The 18,378-nt window shown below is 45.7% G+C and overlaps 1 protein-coding gene across 1 annotated transcript in view; it reads left to right on the forward strand.

The window, feature by feature from the left end:
* Nucleotides 1-352: 352 nt before the first annotated feature.
* The window catches only part of abtb2b (ankyrin repeat and BTB (POZ) domain containing 2b), a 346,414-nt gene continuing 328,388 nt past the window's right edge, over nucleotides 353-18,378 (forward strand). Inside the window, exons 1-2 of the mRNA XM_078221062.1 lie at nucleotides 353-1,651; nucleotides 5,385-5,680. Of these exons, the coding sequence (XP_078077188.1) occupies nucleotides 1,065-1,651; nucleotides 5,385-5,680 (883 nt within the window). The 5' untranslated portion in view covers nucleotides 353-1,064. The remainder of the gene's footprint in view (nucleotides 1,652-5,384; nucleotides 5,681-18,378) is intronic.

The following is an 18,378-nucleotide window of genomic DNA, read 5'->3' on the forward strand; positions in this document are numbered from 1 at the left end:
AAACCTGTTGGACTTTAACCTGGTGTTGTGAGACTTCTTACTGTGTTTACCCCAGTCCAACGCCGGCATCTCCACATCAGGGAATCTACACAGACCAGGATGACATTGGGAATGGGAATCTACACCAACCAGATTACACTGGGGATCCTTTGGATCAGTGTTTCATTCTCTGATCCCATTGGCTAGTTTGACTTTTTTCCCAGACCATGTTTGGGCTGCGATTGGTTAAATGTTGAAGTTGAATTTGCATTGTGTATTGTGATTGGCTGTTGGAGGGTGAGCGACAGGAGCCCCGGGGTGGGCGGAGTCTGAACAAGAAGCTGAAAGTGGCGATTGAAAGAATCAGTGAATGGACAGAGAGGGAGAGAGACAGAGGGAGAGAGAGAGAGACAGAGGGAGGCAGACAGACAGAGGCAGACAGACAGACAGAGGGAGGCAGACAGACAGACAGAGGGAGGCAGACAGACTGAGAGAGAGACAGGGAGTGGAGACAGGGAGCTGGAGGCTGAGCCGCTGCGCTTTTCCCGGGCAGGCTGCAGCTGCACACACGGAGGGTTTGTTTCTGTGGATGAAGCCGGGTTAAGAGGAGCTGCAGAGAGGAGTTTCCAGCTGCAGGATTGTTAAAAGATTAAGACAGATATTAGCAGCATTTTTGTGCCTCTGAGATTTTGCTGGAATATCCGGAGTGAGGAAGCAGTTTGGGAAAGTTGGGAAGCAGTTTGAGAAAGTTGGGAAGCAGTTTGAGAAAGTTGGGAAGCAGTTTGGGATTTCGGGACAGTTGGGAAGTTGTTGCAGATTCTCATTTAGCATCCAACCGCCTCTCTGTAGAAATTCACTCAGTGTCTTTGCTCTTTATGTCCTAAAGAAAGGATTTGGACAGCAGCCTGAATCCAGCCTGAATCCAGCCTGATTGCAGCCTGATTGCAGCCTGAATCCAGCCTGATTGCAGCCTGAATCCAGCCTGATTGCAGCCTGATTGCAGCCTGATTCCCGCCTGATTCCAGCCTGATTCTCGCCTGATTGCAGCCTGATTGCAGCCGGGACTTTGTGCGAACAGTTGCACAATGAGTGCTCTGTACAACCCCAGCCTGAGGACGCTGGAGGATCTGACTCTGGATTCGGGCTATGGGGCAGGAGATTCCTGTCGGTCTCTCAGTCTCTCCTCCTCCAGGTCTAACCCAGCAGCGGTCCAGGCAGCTCACAGAGGGACCTGCTGGTACCTGCCCGGCACCATGAACAGCCGCTACAACAGCTGGGACACTGTCAACACCATGCTGCCAGAGGAAGCTGAACTCAGCGACATCTCCAAGTGTGCCCGGCTCCCGGAGCTGGAGGAGTTCCCATGGACAGAGCAAGACATCGGCAAGCTGCTGAGGAGAGGCAGCAGGCCGGGGGAAGGGGGCAGACTCTTCTCCCAGGAGGCTGTCAGGAGATTGTCCTTCTTGTTGAGGCGGGTTCTGCTCCGGATCTGCAGAGAGGCGCAGAGACTGAGTCTGATCCATTCCAAATGCACCAAGTTCGAGATCCACAGTGCCATCAGGCTGGTGCTGTCCTGGTCCCTGTCTGAAAGCTGCATCTCTGCCTCGGTCAAAGCCCTGTCTCTGTACAACATGAGTGCTGGAGACAGGCTGAGAAAGAGCAAGAGTTCCAGGTATTTGTGTATCTGTTTCACAATCTGCAGTTGGCCCTGGAAAGTTTCACAAAATCAGTGTTCATTGTGATTGCCTCTGCTCGTGTTCAGGGGTGGGGAGGTGAGAATTCTCCGACTAATTTCCAGTGCATTGCCCAGGATTATATTCACTGAGGTTTAGAATAATAAGAATACAGCCGGATTAAAGGGTGGAAGGTTTCTCTCCTGTCTGTAATGATGCTGAATTAAATCAGTTTGGACAATATGAGGCAGATTCTTCAGGGACTTGTATCTGCTGCGAGCAATTTCCTCTAATTCACTTCAAACTGGGGTTAATTTGCAGTTTGAGGCAGTGAGATGGAAATGATAACTGTTGTAAGAAATGGAAAGGGAACCACTCCAGCTTTAGTGGGGGATATTTTCCTGCAGTTGTAACTGTTGTTGAGTTTGTGCTGCTGTAACTGGCACAGAATCCAACGCTTAAACTAGATATTAGTTTAATTTCCCTAATAGTTAAACAGTGAACGGAAATGTTTTTGACAAAAATATTTGTTTTTTTATGAATGTTTTTATTTGAATGGTTAGTTAGTAAAACCGTACAAACTGCAGCTTTACATTTACATTCACTCTGTTTAGAGATTTCTGGATAACTTTGACAAAAGGTGTGGTAGTTAAATCTTGGTTAACAACTTTGCATGTTAGAATCATAGAATCCTACAGTGCAGAAGGAGGCCATTTGACCCATCAAGTCTGTACCAAACACAATCCCACCCAGACCCTATCCCCATCACCCCTTGCATTTACCCTAGCTAGTCCCCCTGACACTAAGGGACAATTTAACATGGCCAATCAACCTAACCCGCACATCTTTGGATTGTGGGAAGAAACCGGAGCACCCGGAGGAAACCCATGCAGGCACGGGGAGAATGTGCAAACTCAGACAGTGACCCAAGTGGGAATCGAACTTGGGTCGCTGGTGCAGCGAGGCAGCAGTGCTAACCATTGTACCACCGTGCTGCCCCGGTTACGAACAAGGAGCAGGAGTAGGCCATTCGGCCCCTCAAGCCTGCTCTCCCATTTAATAAGATCATAGGTGATTAAATAGTAACCTCAAATCGACATCCCACCTACCCCCGATAGCCTATTACCCCACTTTCTTACCAAGAATCCACCCACATCTACCTAAAAATATTCACACACTCTTCTTCCACTGCCTTTTCAGGAAGAGAGTTCCAAAGACACACAACCCTCTGAGAAAGAATCTCACCTCGTCTCCGTTTTAAATGGGCGACTGGTTATTTTTAAACAGTGACTCCTTGTTCTAGATTCTCCCACTTTGCTAATATTATCCAGACTGTAGTTTCTACATTCATAAACTGATAGAGGTTGCAGATCGAGTTGTAATGCACAGATTTGCACTGGATAACGGATACTAATTGTATGAAGCTACGGTAACACACGAAAGGCGGAGAAGGTGAACCACTCACAAGGCGAAACCTGCTCCTTATATTCAATTTAGAAACTAACAGACTCACAGAGAATTGATCTGATATCTGTTAAAATGTTGCTTGTTGTGTAAAATTATACAAAAACATTACTCTTTATGTTGGAAACAAAATCACTCCACCAGTACGTTTCAGCTACACATTACGTCAGCTCCCTAACTAACTAACAATAACTTCAGTTAAACAGTGATTGCGACAGGTATGATTTGACGAAAAATTGCTGGAATGATGTTTGCCAGCTATGGTATTTGACAGTTAATAAAACTGATGAATGCCGCCACCTGGCAGGAGGATGTTCCTCTTGCTGTGTTAAAGACATTCTGAGGTAAATTTTAATTTGTAAATCACATTTCAAATTGTCTATTCTTACAACAATGCAACACCTTTTGGAAAATTAGCATCTGTCAAGCTCCAATTGGCCTTTGCACAAAGCACTGATTTTGGAAATTACTTGATATGTTTCCAATTATTTCTAATAATTGAAGTGCTCTGCTGATGAAAGATTATTTTATATACATTAAAGAAGCTCTGTATCAAATTTAAGGGGAATAAAGGTTTCTGCCAACACATCTTCCAGGGTTGGAATGTAGGAAAATAGGAATTAGCAGCAGGAGCCAGCCCATCGAGTCTGCTCCGCCATTCAGTAAGATCATGGCTGATCTGATTGTAATCTCAACCCCACATTCCTGCCCACCCCAGAGAACGTTTCACCTCCTCGTTAATCACAAATCTATCCAGCGCTGCCTTAAAATTATTCAAAAACTCTTTTCAGGAAGAGACTTCCAGAGACTCATGACCCGCTGAGAGAAAAACATTCTCCTTATCAATCAAGCCACCTCTTACTCATCTAAACTCCAGTGGATACAAGCCTAGCCAGTCCAGCCTTTCCTCATAAGACAGCCCACTATTCCAGATATTAGTCTGGTAAACCTCTAACTGCTTCCAGTACATTCACATCTTTCCTTAACTTACGTGACCAATACTGCACACACAATACTCCAGATGTGATCTAATTAGTGCCTTATATAACTGAAGCATAGCCTCTGCTTTTGCATTCAGTTCCTCTCACAATAAACGATAACATTCTATTAGCTTTCCTAATTACTTGCTGTACCTGCAGACCAGCCATTTGTGATTCATGCACTAGGACACCCAGATCCCTTTGTACCTCAGAGCTCTGCAATCTCTCACCATTTAGATAGGCTTCTTTATTCTTCCTGCCAAAATAGACAATTTGCCCACATTATTCCCATTTGTCAGATCTTTGCCCACTGGATTAGCCTCTTTATATCCCTTTGTAGCCTCTTTACATCCTCTTCACAATTTACTTTCCTGCCTATCTCTGTGTCATCAGCAAACTTAGCAACCATACCTTCAGTCCCTTCATCCAAGTCACTGTAAAAAGTTGAGGCCCCAGCACTGATTCCTGTGGCACATCACTCATCATATCCCACCAACCACAAAAACACCCATTTATGTCTGTTCTTTGGCAGGATTCTCCGGCTTCCCTGCCATGTGTTTCTCAGTGGTGGGTGGTGGCGCACTGTTTCCTGGTGGTGACTTTCTCTGGTCCCACCGCTGTTAATGACATTTCCCACTGATGTCACCCCACACTGCTGGGAAACTCGTGGGAAGGGGTGCGCTGCTGGAGGGACCAGAGAATCCCCCCGGCATAAACTGTCAGAGAATTCAGGCCTCTGTGTCCTGTTAGCTAGGCAATCTTCAATCCATGCTAATATGTTACCCCCTACACCACCAGCTTTTATTTTCCACAATAATCTTTGATTTGACACCTTATCAAAAGCTTTCTGGAAATCTAGGTGACAGCACTGGAGAGGATACAGCGGAGATTCACCAGGATGTTGCCTGGGATTCTATGATTCCATGATTCAGGCTCATACTTGTTATAATGGGAGAACAGTGAAAATTCACCAAACTGATTCCTGGAATGCTTAGCTGGCCTGTATTCATTGGAGAGAAGAAGAAGAAGGGATCTAATTGAAACATAAAATTCAGACAGAGCTGGACAGGCTGGATACAGGGATATTGTTTCCTCTGGCTGGGGCTCTGGAACAAGGGGTTACAGTCTCAGGATAGGGGATAGGCCATTTAGGACTGAGGTGAGGAGAAATTTAATTAAAGCCATTTGTTGACATGCTTATATCACGTTCATGTTCCACTGACCTGATCTGCACTGCCCACCATTGATAAGTTTGAGTTATTACTATCTCTGCTCTTGATACTTGTAGGTGTGGCCTTACTTTGTCGGTGGGGCGTTTCTTTCGATGGATGGTGGACACGAGGGTTTCCGTGCGGATCCACGAGTATGCTGCAATCTCTTTGGCTGCCTGTATGGAGAGTCTGCTGGAGGAAATTGGCATCAGAGTAGCATCAGGTCAAGGTTCAGAAGGAGGAGGGGTGGCCGTGCACGATGGCAGGCAGGAACTTTCAGTGGAAATGCTGGAGATGTGCATCAACAATGACGCTGAGCTCTGGGGTATTCTGCAGCCTTACGAACATCTCATCTGTGGCAAGAATGCCAACGGTAGGAGAGACTGGCTAAGAAAATCTTTAGTGAAATTTGCCATTGTGTTTTGTGGTAATTTAGTCCTTTTGCTAACATTTCCATTGCTAAGTGGTTAAGACAGAAATTACAGTTTAAAACTGCAACATCTTTATTGATAATCCTGTCAGGGTTTAAAGAGAATGTTATTCAATGGGAGAGATTAGCTTCAACCTGAAGGAGTTACCTACATATTTCAAACAGTGTGTGAAGAACCAGAAATAAATTCAAATCTTTCTGAAAAGAGGCAGGTTCCTAAGAATTTCATTTCAAATCCTGGGTAAATGGGCAAGGTGCAAAGTGTAGGACATGGAGATTGGACACAGCAGGAATGGTAAAAAGCTGCATTGATGTACACTGATTATGTGAGAACATGTTTGTGTTTGAAAAGACTGAACAGTGAAGGAAGTCAGACTAAAGGGAATTGAGGGTGAGAATTGAGTGTGCAGCTATGTGAAGGAATGTGCTCATAAAGGAAAAAGACGCCTTTCTGTTCTGTCTGCCATTGGGAGGTAGAATACAGTTTTAAATCCTTACCAGTTTATCAAATGAAGTTCCAAAATAGTCTACAGAAATGAAAATTAGCAAGCGCAGCTATTCACAAGGGACGCGCCCTCTTGCAAGAGCCAGGGATGGAATCAGCTGTGACTGCGATCTTTCTCTGTAGGGAGATGTGAAGCCTAGAATTAGTATGCAATTATTGTTCAGTGCCAGGTATCAGTTTAAAACAAGGGGCTGTGGGAGACATAAGTGCTCTTTTAACAATGTTCCTCCTCTCTTTACTGTAAGCATTTCTTTGAAGTAGGAAGTATGCAAAGTAGGCACTTCTGCTTAAGTGTCAAAGCTATTTAAATTGTATTGTGATGTTTGGATCTTTGACCGTATGGAAGATATTTCACTGTTTGGATGCTGATAAAGGGAATCGCAGTTTTAATAATGATCCATAATTTACAACTTCTGCCTTGATGCCGCAATAATAAATATTGCAATGTAAACATTTGATTCAATTGTTTGGCCTCTGGGTCAGCTGGTGTTTTAAATGTCTGAAATGTTAAAAGAGAATATTTATCAGAACCATGCTCTGAAGTCTAAAAGTTTTGATTTACAATTGAGCGAAGGGCGGAATATCAGAGATTCTGAAGATTTTATTAAATATTTGTGATCTGACGCTCTGAAGCGTATCGCACAGCTTATCAAAGACAATCTGAGAAATGTTTAATACAGTAATATAAATCACACCCGGAGCACAAAAGGTAAAAAGAAAATTGGTCTTTCAGTGTGTTTGAAGCATATTATTATGGGATAGGCACACTGCTGCAATCCTCATGGGATCAGTGTGTTATTTCTTTGGGGAACCGGAGCTGATTAAAATCCTGGTGTTCTTTATTCAATGATTTATGTTACAGTAGGTTCTTATATGCAAAGTCAACACGGCGGTGATTTTGTTTTGAGCTAACGGTCATTTAGAAATGGGGACAAAGGTGGATGGATTACTGTAATAATGTTATTCAAACTTTCCAAAGGAAAAATGATGGATGTGATAATTTCAGAGAATTCGCCCTTTTCTCTCTACAGTTTCTTCAGTTCTGTCAGTTGCTGCTCGATTTTTGGCTGCTTCTGAGTGGTTAAAATTGTGGAATTTTCTCCAATTTCTTCTGTGAAGAAAGGCAGGGAGAATTCACCTCGCGTTACTACGCGTAGGGCTGTTGAACGGATTCTGTTTATCAGGGTTTAATCTTGTTGTGGTTGAAACTGCTTTGCTGAAAGTATCAGTTTGGATCATGTTGTGATGAGAGTTGGGAAGTCGCAGTCTATTATAAGGAGGTTTAAGAATGTTATTTCATTTGAATTTTTATTTGACTCCGAGTCCCGTGCAAAACACTAATCTTAATAAAGGTTATACTTGGACATTGGTGTTTTTGAACAATCCATTTCCTTAAATAGGAGGCAATATTATTCAGGTATTCACAAAAGGGATTTGGAGAAAGAGACTTACTGACCCACTCCACATGTCAGCAGTAAATTCATCCCGGATATATAAACTGATGTAGGGTAACCTGCCAAATGCAACAGACACTGTGGAAAGGTTTCTAATATATTCATTATTATTTTTACCAGTTATTAAATTAATCTAGAATAATCATTGAAGGTTTGTTTGACCATGTTGCTGTTGTTCAGAAACTGAGATCAAACAAATTGGTTACAAAATGAAGTTATGACGAAAGGTGAAAGGGCAGTTTGGAGAAGATTTAACAGTGACATCATCGTGAGTCAGAGTTACGTGGAATAAAAATTGTGAAATTACTGTTGGTATATCTGGAATTTTTTTTCTCAGGCTAAAGGTAGAAGAGGTGATATTATGTCAACCTATGGCTTCATGGATGCTTGTACACTGGTCAAAATTGCCCATAATTTGGCTTAAGTGGAATGAAAATGACATAGATTCAGGAAAGATTTGAAATGGAAATCTCACCCAGACACGGTGGAATTTAGTTATGACATGGGGTGTCAACAAACAAAAAACAAAGAAAAGTACAGCACAGGAACAGGCCCTTTGGCCCTCCAAACCCGTGCTGATCATGATGCCCTAACTAAATGAAAGAAAAATTTTCTGCCCTTACTCGGTCCGTATCCCTCTATTCCCTCCCTATTCATGTACCCATCCAGATGCCTCTTAAATGTTGCTAATGTGCTGCTTCCATCACTTCCTCTGGCAGAGCGTTCCAGGCACCCACCCCTCTCTGTGTGAAAAGCCTCCCCTGCACATCTCCCTTAAACTTTCCCCCTCTCACCTTGAACCTGTGCCCCCTTGTAATGGACACTTCCACCCTGGAAAAAAGCCTCTGACTATCCACCCTGTCTATGCCTCTTATAATTTTGTAGATCTCTATCAGGTCTCCCCTCAGCCTCCATCTTTCCAGTGAAAACAATCCTAGTTTATTCAACCTCTCCTCACAGCCATGGTGTTGGGGCAAAGAACTTCCTCTGATTCTCATACACCCAATCTGACAGTACTTGTGAGAAAAGTGTTTTGGTTTTAATAGCACTGATCTTTTTGGTGAACACAGAATTGACACCCTTCGCATCAATTCCATCCTCTAGCCCAATGTGATCTTCAGAATTGATGGAGGTTTTCTGAATTAGATCTCAGGACCTGTGTGATTATGTTATTTATTATTTTTCTTTATTCTTTTATGGGATGTGGGTGTGGCTGACCACACTAGCATTTTTGCCCATTCCTAGTGTTACTAGTCTTGCTACATGTATTAACTGGGATTTTAGTTGCGTTGTTTCTGGGAAGGGGAAAGAGGTAAATGTAGTATAAAGCCACTATTATTGTTAGCAATGGAAGTTCAAACTCTCTGTCAGATCCAGTGACTGACCTTTGCTTTTGACCCATTGCGTGACCCAGAGTCACTGGCCTAAAATATTTTTACTTAATGATGTCAGCTTTGGTTCATTGGTCCAGGACCTCAGCACATAATCCAGGCTGACACTTCAGTGCAGTACTGAAGGAGTGCTATACTGTCAGAGCTGCTGTCTTTTTGATAAGATGTTAAACAGAAAGCCCAACTACCTTCTGAGGTGGATGTAAAAGATCCCGCGGCCTTATTTAAAAACAAAAGTAAGAAATCTCACAACACCAAGTTAAAGTCCAACAGGGTTTATTTGGGGTCACGAGCTTTCGGAGCGTTACCCCTTCTCACTCACCTGGTGAAGGAGCAGTGCTCCAAAAGCTCGTGATTCCAAATAAACCTGTTGGTTTTTAACCTGGTGTTGCGAGATTTCTTACTGTGTCCACCCCAGTCTAACGCCGGCATCTCCACATCTTGGAAGAAAAGAGCTGGCTAGTTCTGTCCAGACATCTACTCATAAAACCCAGATTAACTGGGCGTTATTCCATTGCGGTTTGTGAACCACGTTGTTCACGAATTGACTGTCATTTTCCTCCACGTAAAATACAGAATTGGTTCAAAATGCTGTCAAATCAACTTCTTCATGCTGAAAATCAAATTGATCATAAGCAGGAGAATGACAGGCAAGCTGCAACAACAGCAGATCAACAGGAGAATGACATTTATAACAGCATCTGTTCCAAAGCAATAAAAGTTTGAAAATGTAACCTTATGCAATAAAAATCTTGAGATGAGAAATTAATCTCAGCCCTGTTGTCTTGTGACAGAGTTAACAGCACCGTGAAATGGGATAGTGAAGAGATTGGCCATTCTCTCATTATATATTTCTATTTGGCTTGTTTTTCAAACTGACACAAGAAAGTTAATCAATTAATCAAACTGATTCACTCGAAATACCATCGCTGGAATTCGCGTACATTCCGCCACTGCTGTCAGTCAGAATGGAGTATTTGGCACTGGGCTAAATCTCCATTCACTGCAGCGGGACTGGGGAATCCCAGTCCCGGGCGAGGTCAGAGAATCCCAGCCCCGGGCGAGGCCGGAGAATCCTAGCTGCGGGCGAGGCCGGAGAATCCTAGCCGCGGGGCGAGGTCGGAGAATTCCAGCCGCGGGGCAAGGTCGGAGAATCCCAGCCGCAGGTGAGGTCAGAGAATCCCAGCCCCGGGCGAGGTCGGAGAATCCCAGCCGTGGGCAAGGTCGGAGAATCCCAGCTGTGGGGCAAGGTCGGAGGATCCCAGTCCCAGGCGAGGTCAGAGAATCCCAGCCGCGGGCAAGGTGGAGAATCCCAGCCGCGGGGCAAGGTCGGAGAATCCCAGCCGCGGGGCAAGGTCGGAGAATCCCAGCCGCGGGGCGAGGTCGGAGAATCCCCGCCGGGGGGCAAGGTCGGAGAATCCCAGCCGGGGGGCAAGGTCGGAGAATCCCAGCCGCGGGCGAGGTGGAGAATCCCAGCCGCGGGCGAGGTCGGAGAATCCCAGCCGCGGGGCGAGGTCGGAGAATCCCCGCTGGGGGGCAAGGTCGGAGAATCCCCGCCGGGGGGCAAGGTCGGAGAATCCCAGCCGCGGGCGAGGTGGAGAATCCCAGCCGCGGGCGAGGTCGGAGAATCCCAGCCGCGGGGCGAGGTCGGAGAATCCCAGCCGCGGGGCGAGGTCGGAGAATCCCAGCCGCGGGGCGAGGTCGGAGAATCCCAGCTGCGGGGCGAGGTCGGAGAATCCCCGCCGGGGGGCAAGGTCGGAGAATCCCAGCCGCGGGGCAAGGTCGGAGAATCCCAGCCGCGGGGCGAGGTCGGAGAATCCCCGCCGGGGGGCAAGGTCGGAGAATCCCAGCCGGGGGGCGAGGTCGGAGAATCCCCGCCGGGGGGCGAGGTCGGAGAATCCCCGCCGGGGGGCGAGGTCGGAGAATCCCCGCCGCGGGGCAAGGTCGGAGAATCCCAGCCGCGGGGCGAGGTCGGAGAATCCCCGCCGGGGGGCAAGGTCGGAGAATCCCAGCCGGGGGGCAAGGTCGGAGAATCCCAGCCGCGGGCGAGGTCGGAGAATCCCAGCCACGGGGCGAGGGCAGAGAATCCCAGCCGGGGGCAAGGTGGAGAATCCCAGCCGTGGGCAAGGTCGGAGAATCCCAGCCGCGGGCGAGGTCGGAGAATCCCAGCCGCGGGACGAGGTCGGAGAATCCCCGCCGGGGGGCAAGGTCGGAGAATCCCAGCCGCGGGCGAGGTCGGAGAATCCCAGCCACGGGGCGAGGGCAGAGAATCCCAGCCGGGGGCAAGGTCGGAGAATCCCAGCCGCGGGACGAGGTCGGAGAATCCCAGCCACGGGATGAGGTCGGAGAATTCCGGCCAATGATTCTGCGAGAGAAATCTGGGTAGCGATTCTCCGGGGAGACCCGAGCGGAGGCCGTTTAGTGCGCACCCCCCCCCCCCCCCCCATCAAATTTACATTAATTAGCCGGCGCAGGACTGAATTCTCTGAGCCTGCTAGCCGCCCCCCGCCCCCACCCTCGGGGGGGTGGGGGGGGGTGGGGCTGGGGGGGGTTCCCGCTGCCACTCTGCAGTCAGGATCGGTGACAGAGGTAGGGAGGACAGTGATCGGGACTGGGCATGGGGTGGGGAGGGGGGCTGCAGTGGGGTGGGGGTGGTGGGGGGTGGGGAGGGGCCACTCAGAGGCATCTGGGGGCCAGCGATTGGTCCGTTTGGGGCTCGAAGGGGCAGCGATGCGAGGGTCACGGGGCTGGCCAGTGATCGGGAGGCCGGCAGTGCGGGGCTACTGCACACGTGCTGATCTCGGCGCTGACAGATCAGCGCATGCTCAGTGGCCCGCTCAGTGCTGTGCTGCCAGCCTCTCCAGCGGGGATGGGGGGGGTGCTGCCAGCCTCTCCAGCGGGGATGGGCCCCCCCTGGGCCCCCCCTATCGTGATTCACACTGGGACACTGTGATGCACAGAGTGTGGGAGGTTCATTTTGAAAATCGAACGGGATTGACTCCCGTTTTTATGCAAATTCGGCACTTAGAATTTTTTTGGGAAAGCCTTGTGAACCAGCTTTGATGAAGGGTCATCCAGACTTGAAACATTGGCTCTATTCTCTCACCAAGGTGCTGTCAGACCTGCTGAGATTTTCCAGCATTTTCCGCTTTTGTTTCAGATTCCAGCATCCGCAGTAATTTTCTTTTTTGTTAAGTGAGATTTTTACTTGGATTATATCCCAACCACTCCATATATTCTCTTCTTTAATCTCAGAAGCCATTGAGGTTTACAATTTCTCTCCACAACCCCCCAGTTTAAATGTGTCATTAACATGCAACTCATTTACAAGAAGTTGTACATCAAACTTCGTCCGCGATCTCGCAAGCTAATAAAAACTACCTTTTAAGGACCTCTAAGATAAATTATTTGAAATTATATAAGCCTGGCACTTTGAGTCAGTGTTTTGTCTGTAAGTTGATGACAGAATCTGCCAGGGTTACATGCCTGCTGCTTCCCAACAGAAACCAGACTGAACAGTATCCGTGTCAGGAGCTGATTTCCAGCCATAGCCACTCCAAAAATCAAATGAAAATTAATGGAAAACTCACTCTAATGAACTCTGCAGCCACCAATTCCAGTTTGGACATTTTAGTGCTTTGACCAATTTACAGATTTGCCCGAATTGCAATGGAACAGGTCCCAGAATTTACTTCATAAAATAGGGCAAAGAACACTGTCTGGTTGTATTTATACCAAAATATAACGCAAATGATCTGAGTGAGTAATTCGTTACAGTGTCCTTTCTATTGGACCCACCAATGTCATCAACTATACAGGTAAATAATTGAATTTCTGTTAATTATTTATGTACAGTTGTTTTTGTTGGGTCATTTAACATCATTTGCAATAACTAATTTAATGGGAAGTTCTCCCTCCCATCAGCCAAGGACTCAAAGACCATGGGATGGCTCATTTTAAAATGTTTGATTTTATTTGCTGCTTTTAAAACAGATTACATTGAGGATGATAAAGATGATGATGGATTATTTGCAAGTGCAGATCATGGTTGTGTTTGTCCATGCTTTTCTCAACAGTAAATACTGATGAGAAATATTCACTTAGGATCTCACCCATCTCTTGTGGATCCGCACATAGATGACCTTGTTGATCCTTAAGAGGCCCTACTCTCCCCCTAGTTACTCTTTTGCCCTTTATGTATTTGGTTGGCAAAGGAAACAGGGAATAGGGTGTTTCTGCAGAGGCAGTTCTTACCATGGGGTTGGGGGCACTCTGTGGCCCACAGAGGACAGAGTACCCGATGAAGAGGGTGCCCCTCCCCCCCCCCCCCCCCCCCCCCCACAGCTCAAGCCTGTAGGAGGCCGTCAGGTATTACTGGGCAGTGGCTCCACACAACAAAAGGAACTCCTCCCCCGCTGGAAGGACAAGGCCCTTAATTAGCCTTTGGGTAGGAATGCCACCCGCCATTTCCACGCCCAAGAGAATTCTGCCATGAGGGCTAATTCCCCCACCCCCCGCCTCATTCCCCCCTCTCTTTCTCCCGTTCCTCCTCACCACCTCCCAATCCATTCCCAAAGGTCACATTGAATTCTACCTCTTCCATCATCTTAAGCACGCTATAGCTTGAGTCTGTAGCTGTTACAAACTGAAGCTAAATATCTTTACACATGAACTCGATGCAGAAACGGCGAAGAAAAGCAAACCTGACGAATGGAACTTTATCCAGCTTGCAACAATTGAGTGAATGACTTTAAAATATTCAAGCTGAAGACAGGATGAATGAGAGGGAGTTGTGGAATTCTGGAACACAAAAGCTATCCTCGCTGCCCATTCTACCCCCTTTGGAAAAGCTGCTTCCACTTGTCTGCACTCTCCCCAAAGCCCGGCACATTCCTTTCCAAGAATATCAGACAGACAGAATCAATCACAGCTGGTACTCAATCTCGGCAGAACAAAAGTTATTTTTAATTCAAGTAGAAGGAACTAGGTTGAGCCCAACTCAATTATTCTCAATAATCAATCAGTTTATGTTGAGTGAATTCTAAGAGCTACAAAGTGACAAGAAGAATTCTTTTCTGCATCACCGTGTTTGTTGCTTTATCTTTGACAGAATGTGCAGTTGGTTCATCCCAGCTTGTTGGAGAACCAATCTTAAACTTTTCTGTCTCTCCATTTTCTCTCCATATTTAAACGCATCTTCCTCCCAAACCTTTGGCCAACTCTTCTCTCTCTCTCACCGTGGCTCTGACTCCATTCATTAACCTTGTTTGTTTCTTTTCTTCTTTCTTTGCTGATCTTCATAAATTATATACTGACATTGCCGACATTCATAACACCAAACTTTGTGTTTTCAAGAGAGTTTCACGCTGAGGTGAGAGGGACTGCCCTTAATATCAAGGCAGCGTTTGACCGAGTGCGGAATCAAGGAGCCTGAGCAAAACTGGAGTCAATGGGAACCAGGGGAAACTCCTCACTGGTTAGAGTCACTCCTGGCACACAGGAAGATGGTTATGGCTGTTGGAGGTCAATTACAGTAAGAGTTTTAACACCAGGTTAAAGTCCAACAGGTTTATTTGGTAGCACAAGCCACTAGCTTTCGGAGCGCTGCTCCTTCGTCAGATGAGTGGGTTTCTGAGGTCAATCATCTCAGCTCCAGGACATCTCTGCAGGAGTCCCTCAGGGGAGTGTCCGAGGCCCAACCATCTTCAGCTGCTTCATCAATCACCTTCCTTCCGTCATAAGGTCTGAAGTGGGGATGTTCGCTGATGATTGCACAATGTTCAGCACCATTCACAACTCCTCAGATATTGAAGCAGTCCATGTTCAAACGCAACAAGACCTGGACAATATCCAGGCTTGGGCTGACAAGTAGAACATAGAACATTACAACGCAGTACAGGCCCTTCGGCTCTCGATGTTGCGCCGACCTGTGAAACCAATCTAAAGCCCATCTAACCTACACTATTCCAATATCATCCATATGTTTATCCAATGACCATTTAAATGCCCTTAATGTTGTCGAGTCCACTACTGCTGCAGGCAGGGCATTCCACACCCTTACTACTCTCTGAGTGGAGAATCTATCTCTGACATCTGTCCTATATTTATCACAAGTAACATTCGTGCCTCCATGATTGGCCCCCCCCCCTGCCAACACACACACACACACACACACACCCCTTGGCTGATCTCCCCGGAAATCTGGGCCCGGTAAGATCGCGAGAGGTGAGAAACCGAGTGCAAACCCAAATTTCTACCTATCTCACATGATCTTACCAGCTTGCTCCGCCCATCGACCAGCGGGACGAGAAAGTAAGATCGCCCCCACTGTATTTATTGAGTGAGGCACAAAACAGGAAAGCCCCCAGGTTAATTCCAGTATCTGCCAAACTGGCTGGTTGCAGTCAGGATGAGTCAGTCAGTCAGGAAGAGTTTGCTCCTGTTACTATCTGGATATCTCAGCTGGCGCGTGAGGACAGGATTTAGTTCAAATCTAATTCCCTTCCCTTACCTTCCACCCCACAATTAAATCCTATGTTAGCAGTGACAAGATTAACACTCCAATCATATTCTGGTTTTGTTTTGAATGGCTCTCAAATACTGTTTTAAAAGAAAAATAAGAATTGCAGACATCAAGTCAGAAAGTGATTGCTTTAATGAAAACAGAAAATGCTGGAAAATCTCAGTGGGTCTGACAGCCTCTGTGAAGAGAGAACAGAGCCAACGTTTCGAGTCAGGATGACCCTTCATCAGAGTGTGAAGTTTTCATGATGGGATTTAGAATGTTGAAAAGCGAGTGGGGTAAAATCGAAGGTGGGAGATTTGATCAAGATTACTGTAAGCCTGGGTTAAGTAGCCATTCCCATAATAAATCTGTCAATGGAGGGACCTTTTGTTTGACTCCCTCCTTATGGTTAGAAGTGTGTGGCAGTTCTTACGGAGTTAAATGTTTTTGATAAAGAGAGCATGTTCCAGACAGTTGGGAAACAGCAGACTGAGAGTTGGCGTGGATTCCTGCTTTGTGTCACTGTTATTTTGGACGATAGCATCTGGGTTTGATGTATGATCTTATCACAGCAGAGTTCTGGCTTTCTTTAGATGTAGTTCTTCACATTCCCCACAATGATGAGGAAATCCTATGTGCATTTATCAAATTTGTGGAGACTGCGGTATCCAGCGATTGCAAATATTTCTGATCTAAGCTGTTATTTCCTCTCTCATTGGGTTATAATGTTTTTACGGTTCTTCAGTATGCTCTATTATTGGTGAAGGCAGCACTAACTCGCGTTTCATTACAAATTCCTACTAACTTTATGTAAAAAAATCTCTAATTTAATTAGAATTTCTTAGTCATACAAAATAGAATATTTTAAAGAGGCTATTTAGAAAGGTTTCACTATTAGAGAAATGCGTGCTGCATTAGAGACATTTGCCAATTTTTCTATCAAGAATAGATCCCTATATATTGGAAATAATTGGTTCCTGTGAACCAGAATTTTAGAAGGTTTGTATACAGCTGTTCCCAAAAGAATGGGGTTCTCTAAGCTGAACTTATAAGACACAGACTCAATTTACATGAATAATGGTTGGAATGCGTACATTCATGTAAATTGAGTCTGTGTCTTATAAGTTCTGTTTGTGAACAGAATTCCCACTCACCTGAAGAAGGGGCTCAGAGCCTCGAAAGCTTGTGTGGCTTTTGCTACCAAATAAACCTGTTGGACTTTAACCTGGTGTTGTTAAACTTCTTACTGTGTTTACCCCAGTCCAACGCCGGCATCTCCACATCGTTCTCTAAGCGCCAGTGAACGTGACAAGCTGATGTGTTTTGGGTAATTGTGTAGCTTGCAGCATGTTCTGTTATTGTCTCTGTGTTGTAAACGATGCTAAGTTTAATGGCCTGGAGTTTCCCTGTGATTTTACAGGTTTTCCCAGTCATTCCCCTGTTAAAAATTGTGGAATTTGAAGCGCAAATTGTACTCAGCACAAGTCAGCTTTCCGTTTGAACATTTGGGCTAATTCAGAAAAGCATTTTGCCAGAATCTTCCCCACCCCCCCATTGAACAAATGAATCACCACTCGGACTCTCCAGTGGACATGCTCTCTTGTCAGCCTTTGAGGAGATTCCAAAAATTCATCTAAATTTCAGCTCAAGGACATTAGTAGGTGCATTTTGAAAGATTTTGAGTGATTTTATTTTTCAAAACGTGACAAAGGAAGTGATGACTACATCCCTGAACTGTAATAGTGATGTTCAGGGTCACGGTGCATTGAGATTGATTTACAATGCTCATATTTTACGAGAAATCAAGTTCCAGCTGCATTAATCAAACTTCACCCCATTTCCTCTCTTGAATACAGAAAGGAATATTTTTCAATGAAGAAACATTGAAACCACTGCCCAGTCACACGGGTTCAATTGGCAAATTTACCAATTGTGCAGAAAGCATTGTAGTTACCGGCTGCACACTGCTATTTGCAGGAGTCTTGACTGATCTCGGCCAAGATAGTAACAGCAATCTAACAATTGGCCTCAGTACCGTGAGCAATAGCCCAGGAGGCTTTTGGCACCTGCAGAAATTGGGCTTCAACATAAAAAGGATCATGGGCTTGTTTGAGATCATTAAGACGGTAAATCCTGGGCAGAAAGCAGAAACTGGGCCCTAATGTCTGCTTTTCTTGCCTTTGTGAGGTCATTCATAGAAATTTGTTCTGTTTGATTTTAATTCAATTGTTTATCTAATTACTGAAACTGCAGTGAGAGGAATGCAGCAAACATGCTGAGCACATTGAGGAATTAAATACCCAGCATTCACTGTCTTAATGATCTCAAACAAGCCCATGATCCTTTTTATGTTGAAGCCCAATTTCTGCAGGTGCCAAAAGCCTCCTGGGCTATTGCTCACAGTACTGAGGCCAATTGATTGATTGCTGTTACTATCTTGGCCGAGATCAGTCAAGACTCCTGCAAACAGCAGTGTGCAGCCGGTAACTACAATGCTGTCTGTGACATTGTTTTATACCACTTACCACTGAACTATTGACTGTCCCTCGTCCACTGCACAGTATCCTGCCTTTTAACCTTCATCTTATTTATCTTTATCCATTTTTCCCCCTCTCATCCTGCTGTGCTATTGGCTTTTTACTGGTATAATTGTAAGTAGTTTCTTGAATAACATTTTTTATCAGTGACAGTGGATGTTAAGCTATGAGTGAGTGGGCACATACAAGTCAGGCATGTGGGTGAATGTTAAATTACCCACTTTGATACAAAGGGACCTGGTATATCCT

Source organism: Mustelus asterias, chromosome 9 (assembly GCF_964213995.1).
Source record: "Mustelus asterias chromosome 9, sMusAst1.hap1.1, whole genome shotgun sequence".
Taxonomy (NCBI): Eukaryota; Metazoa; Chordata; class Chondrichthyes; order Carcharhiniformes; family Triakidae; genus Mustelus; species Mustelus asterias.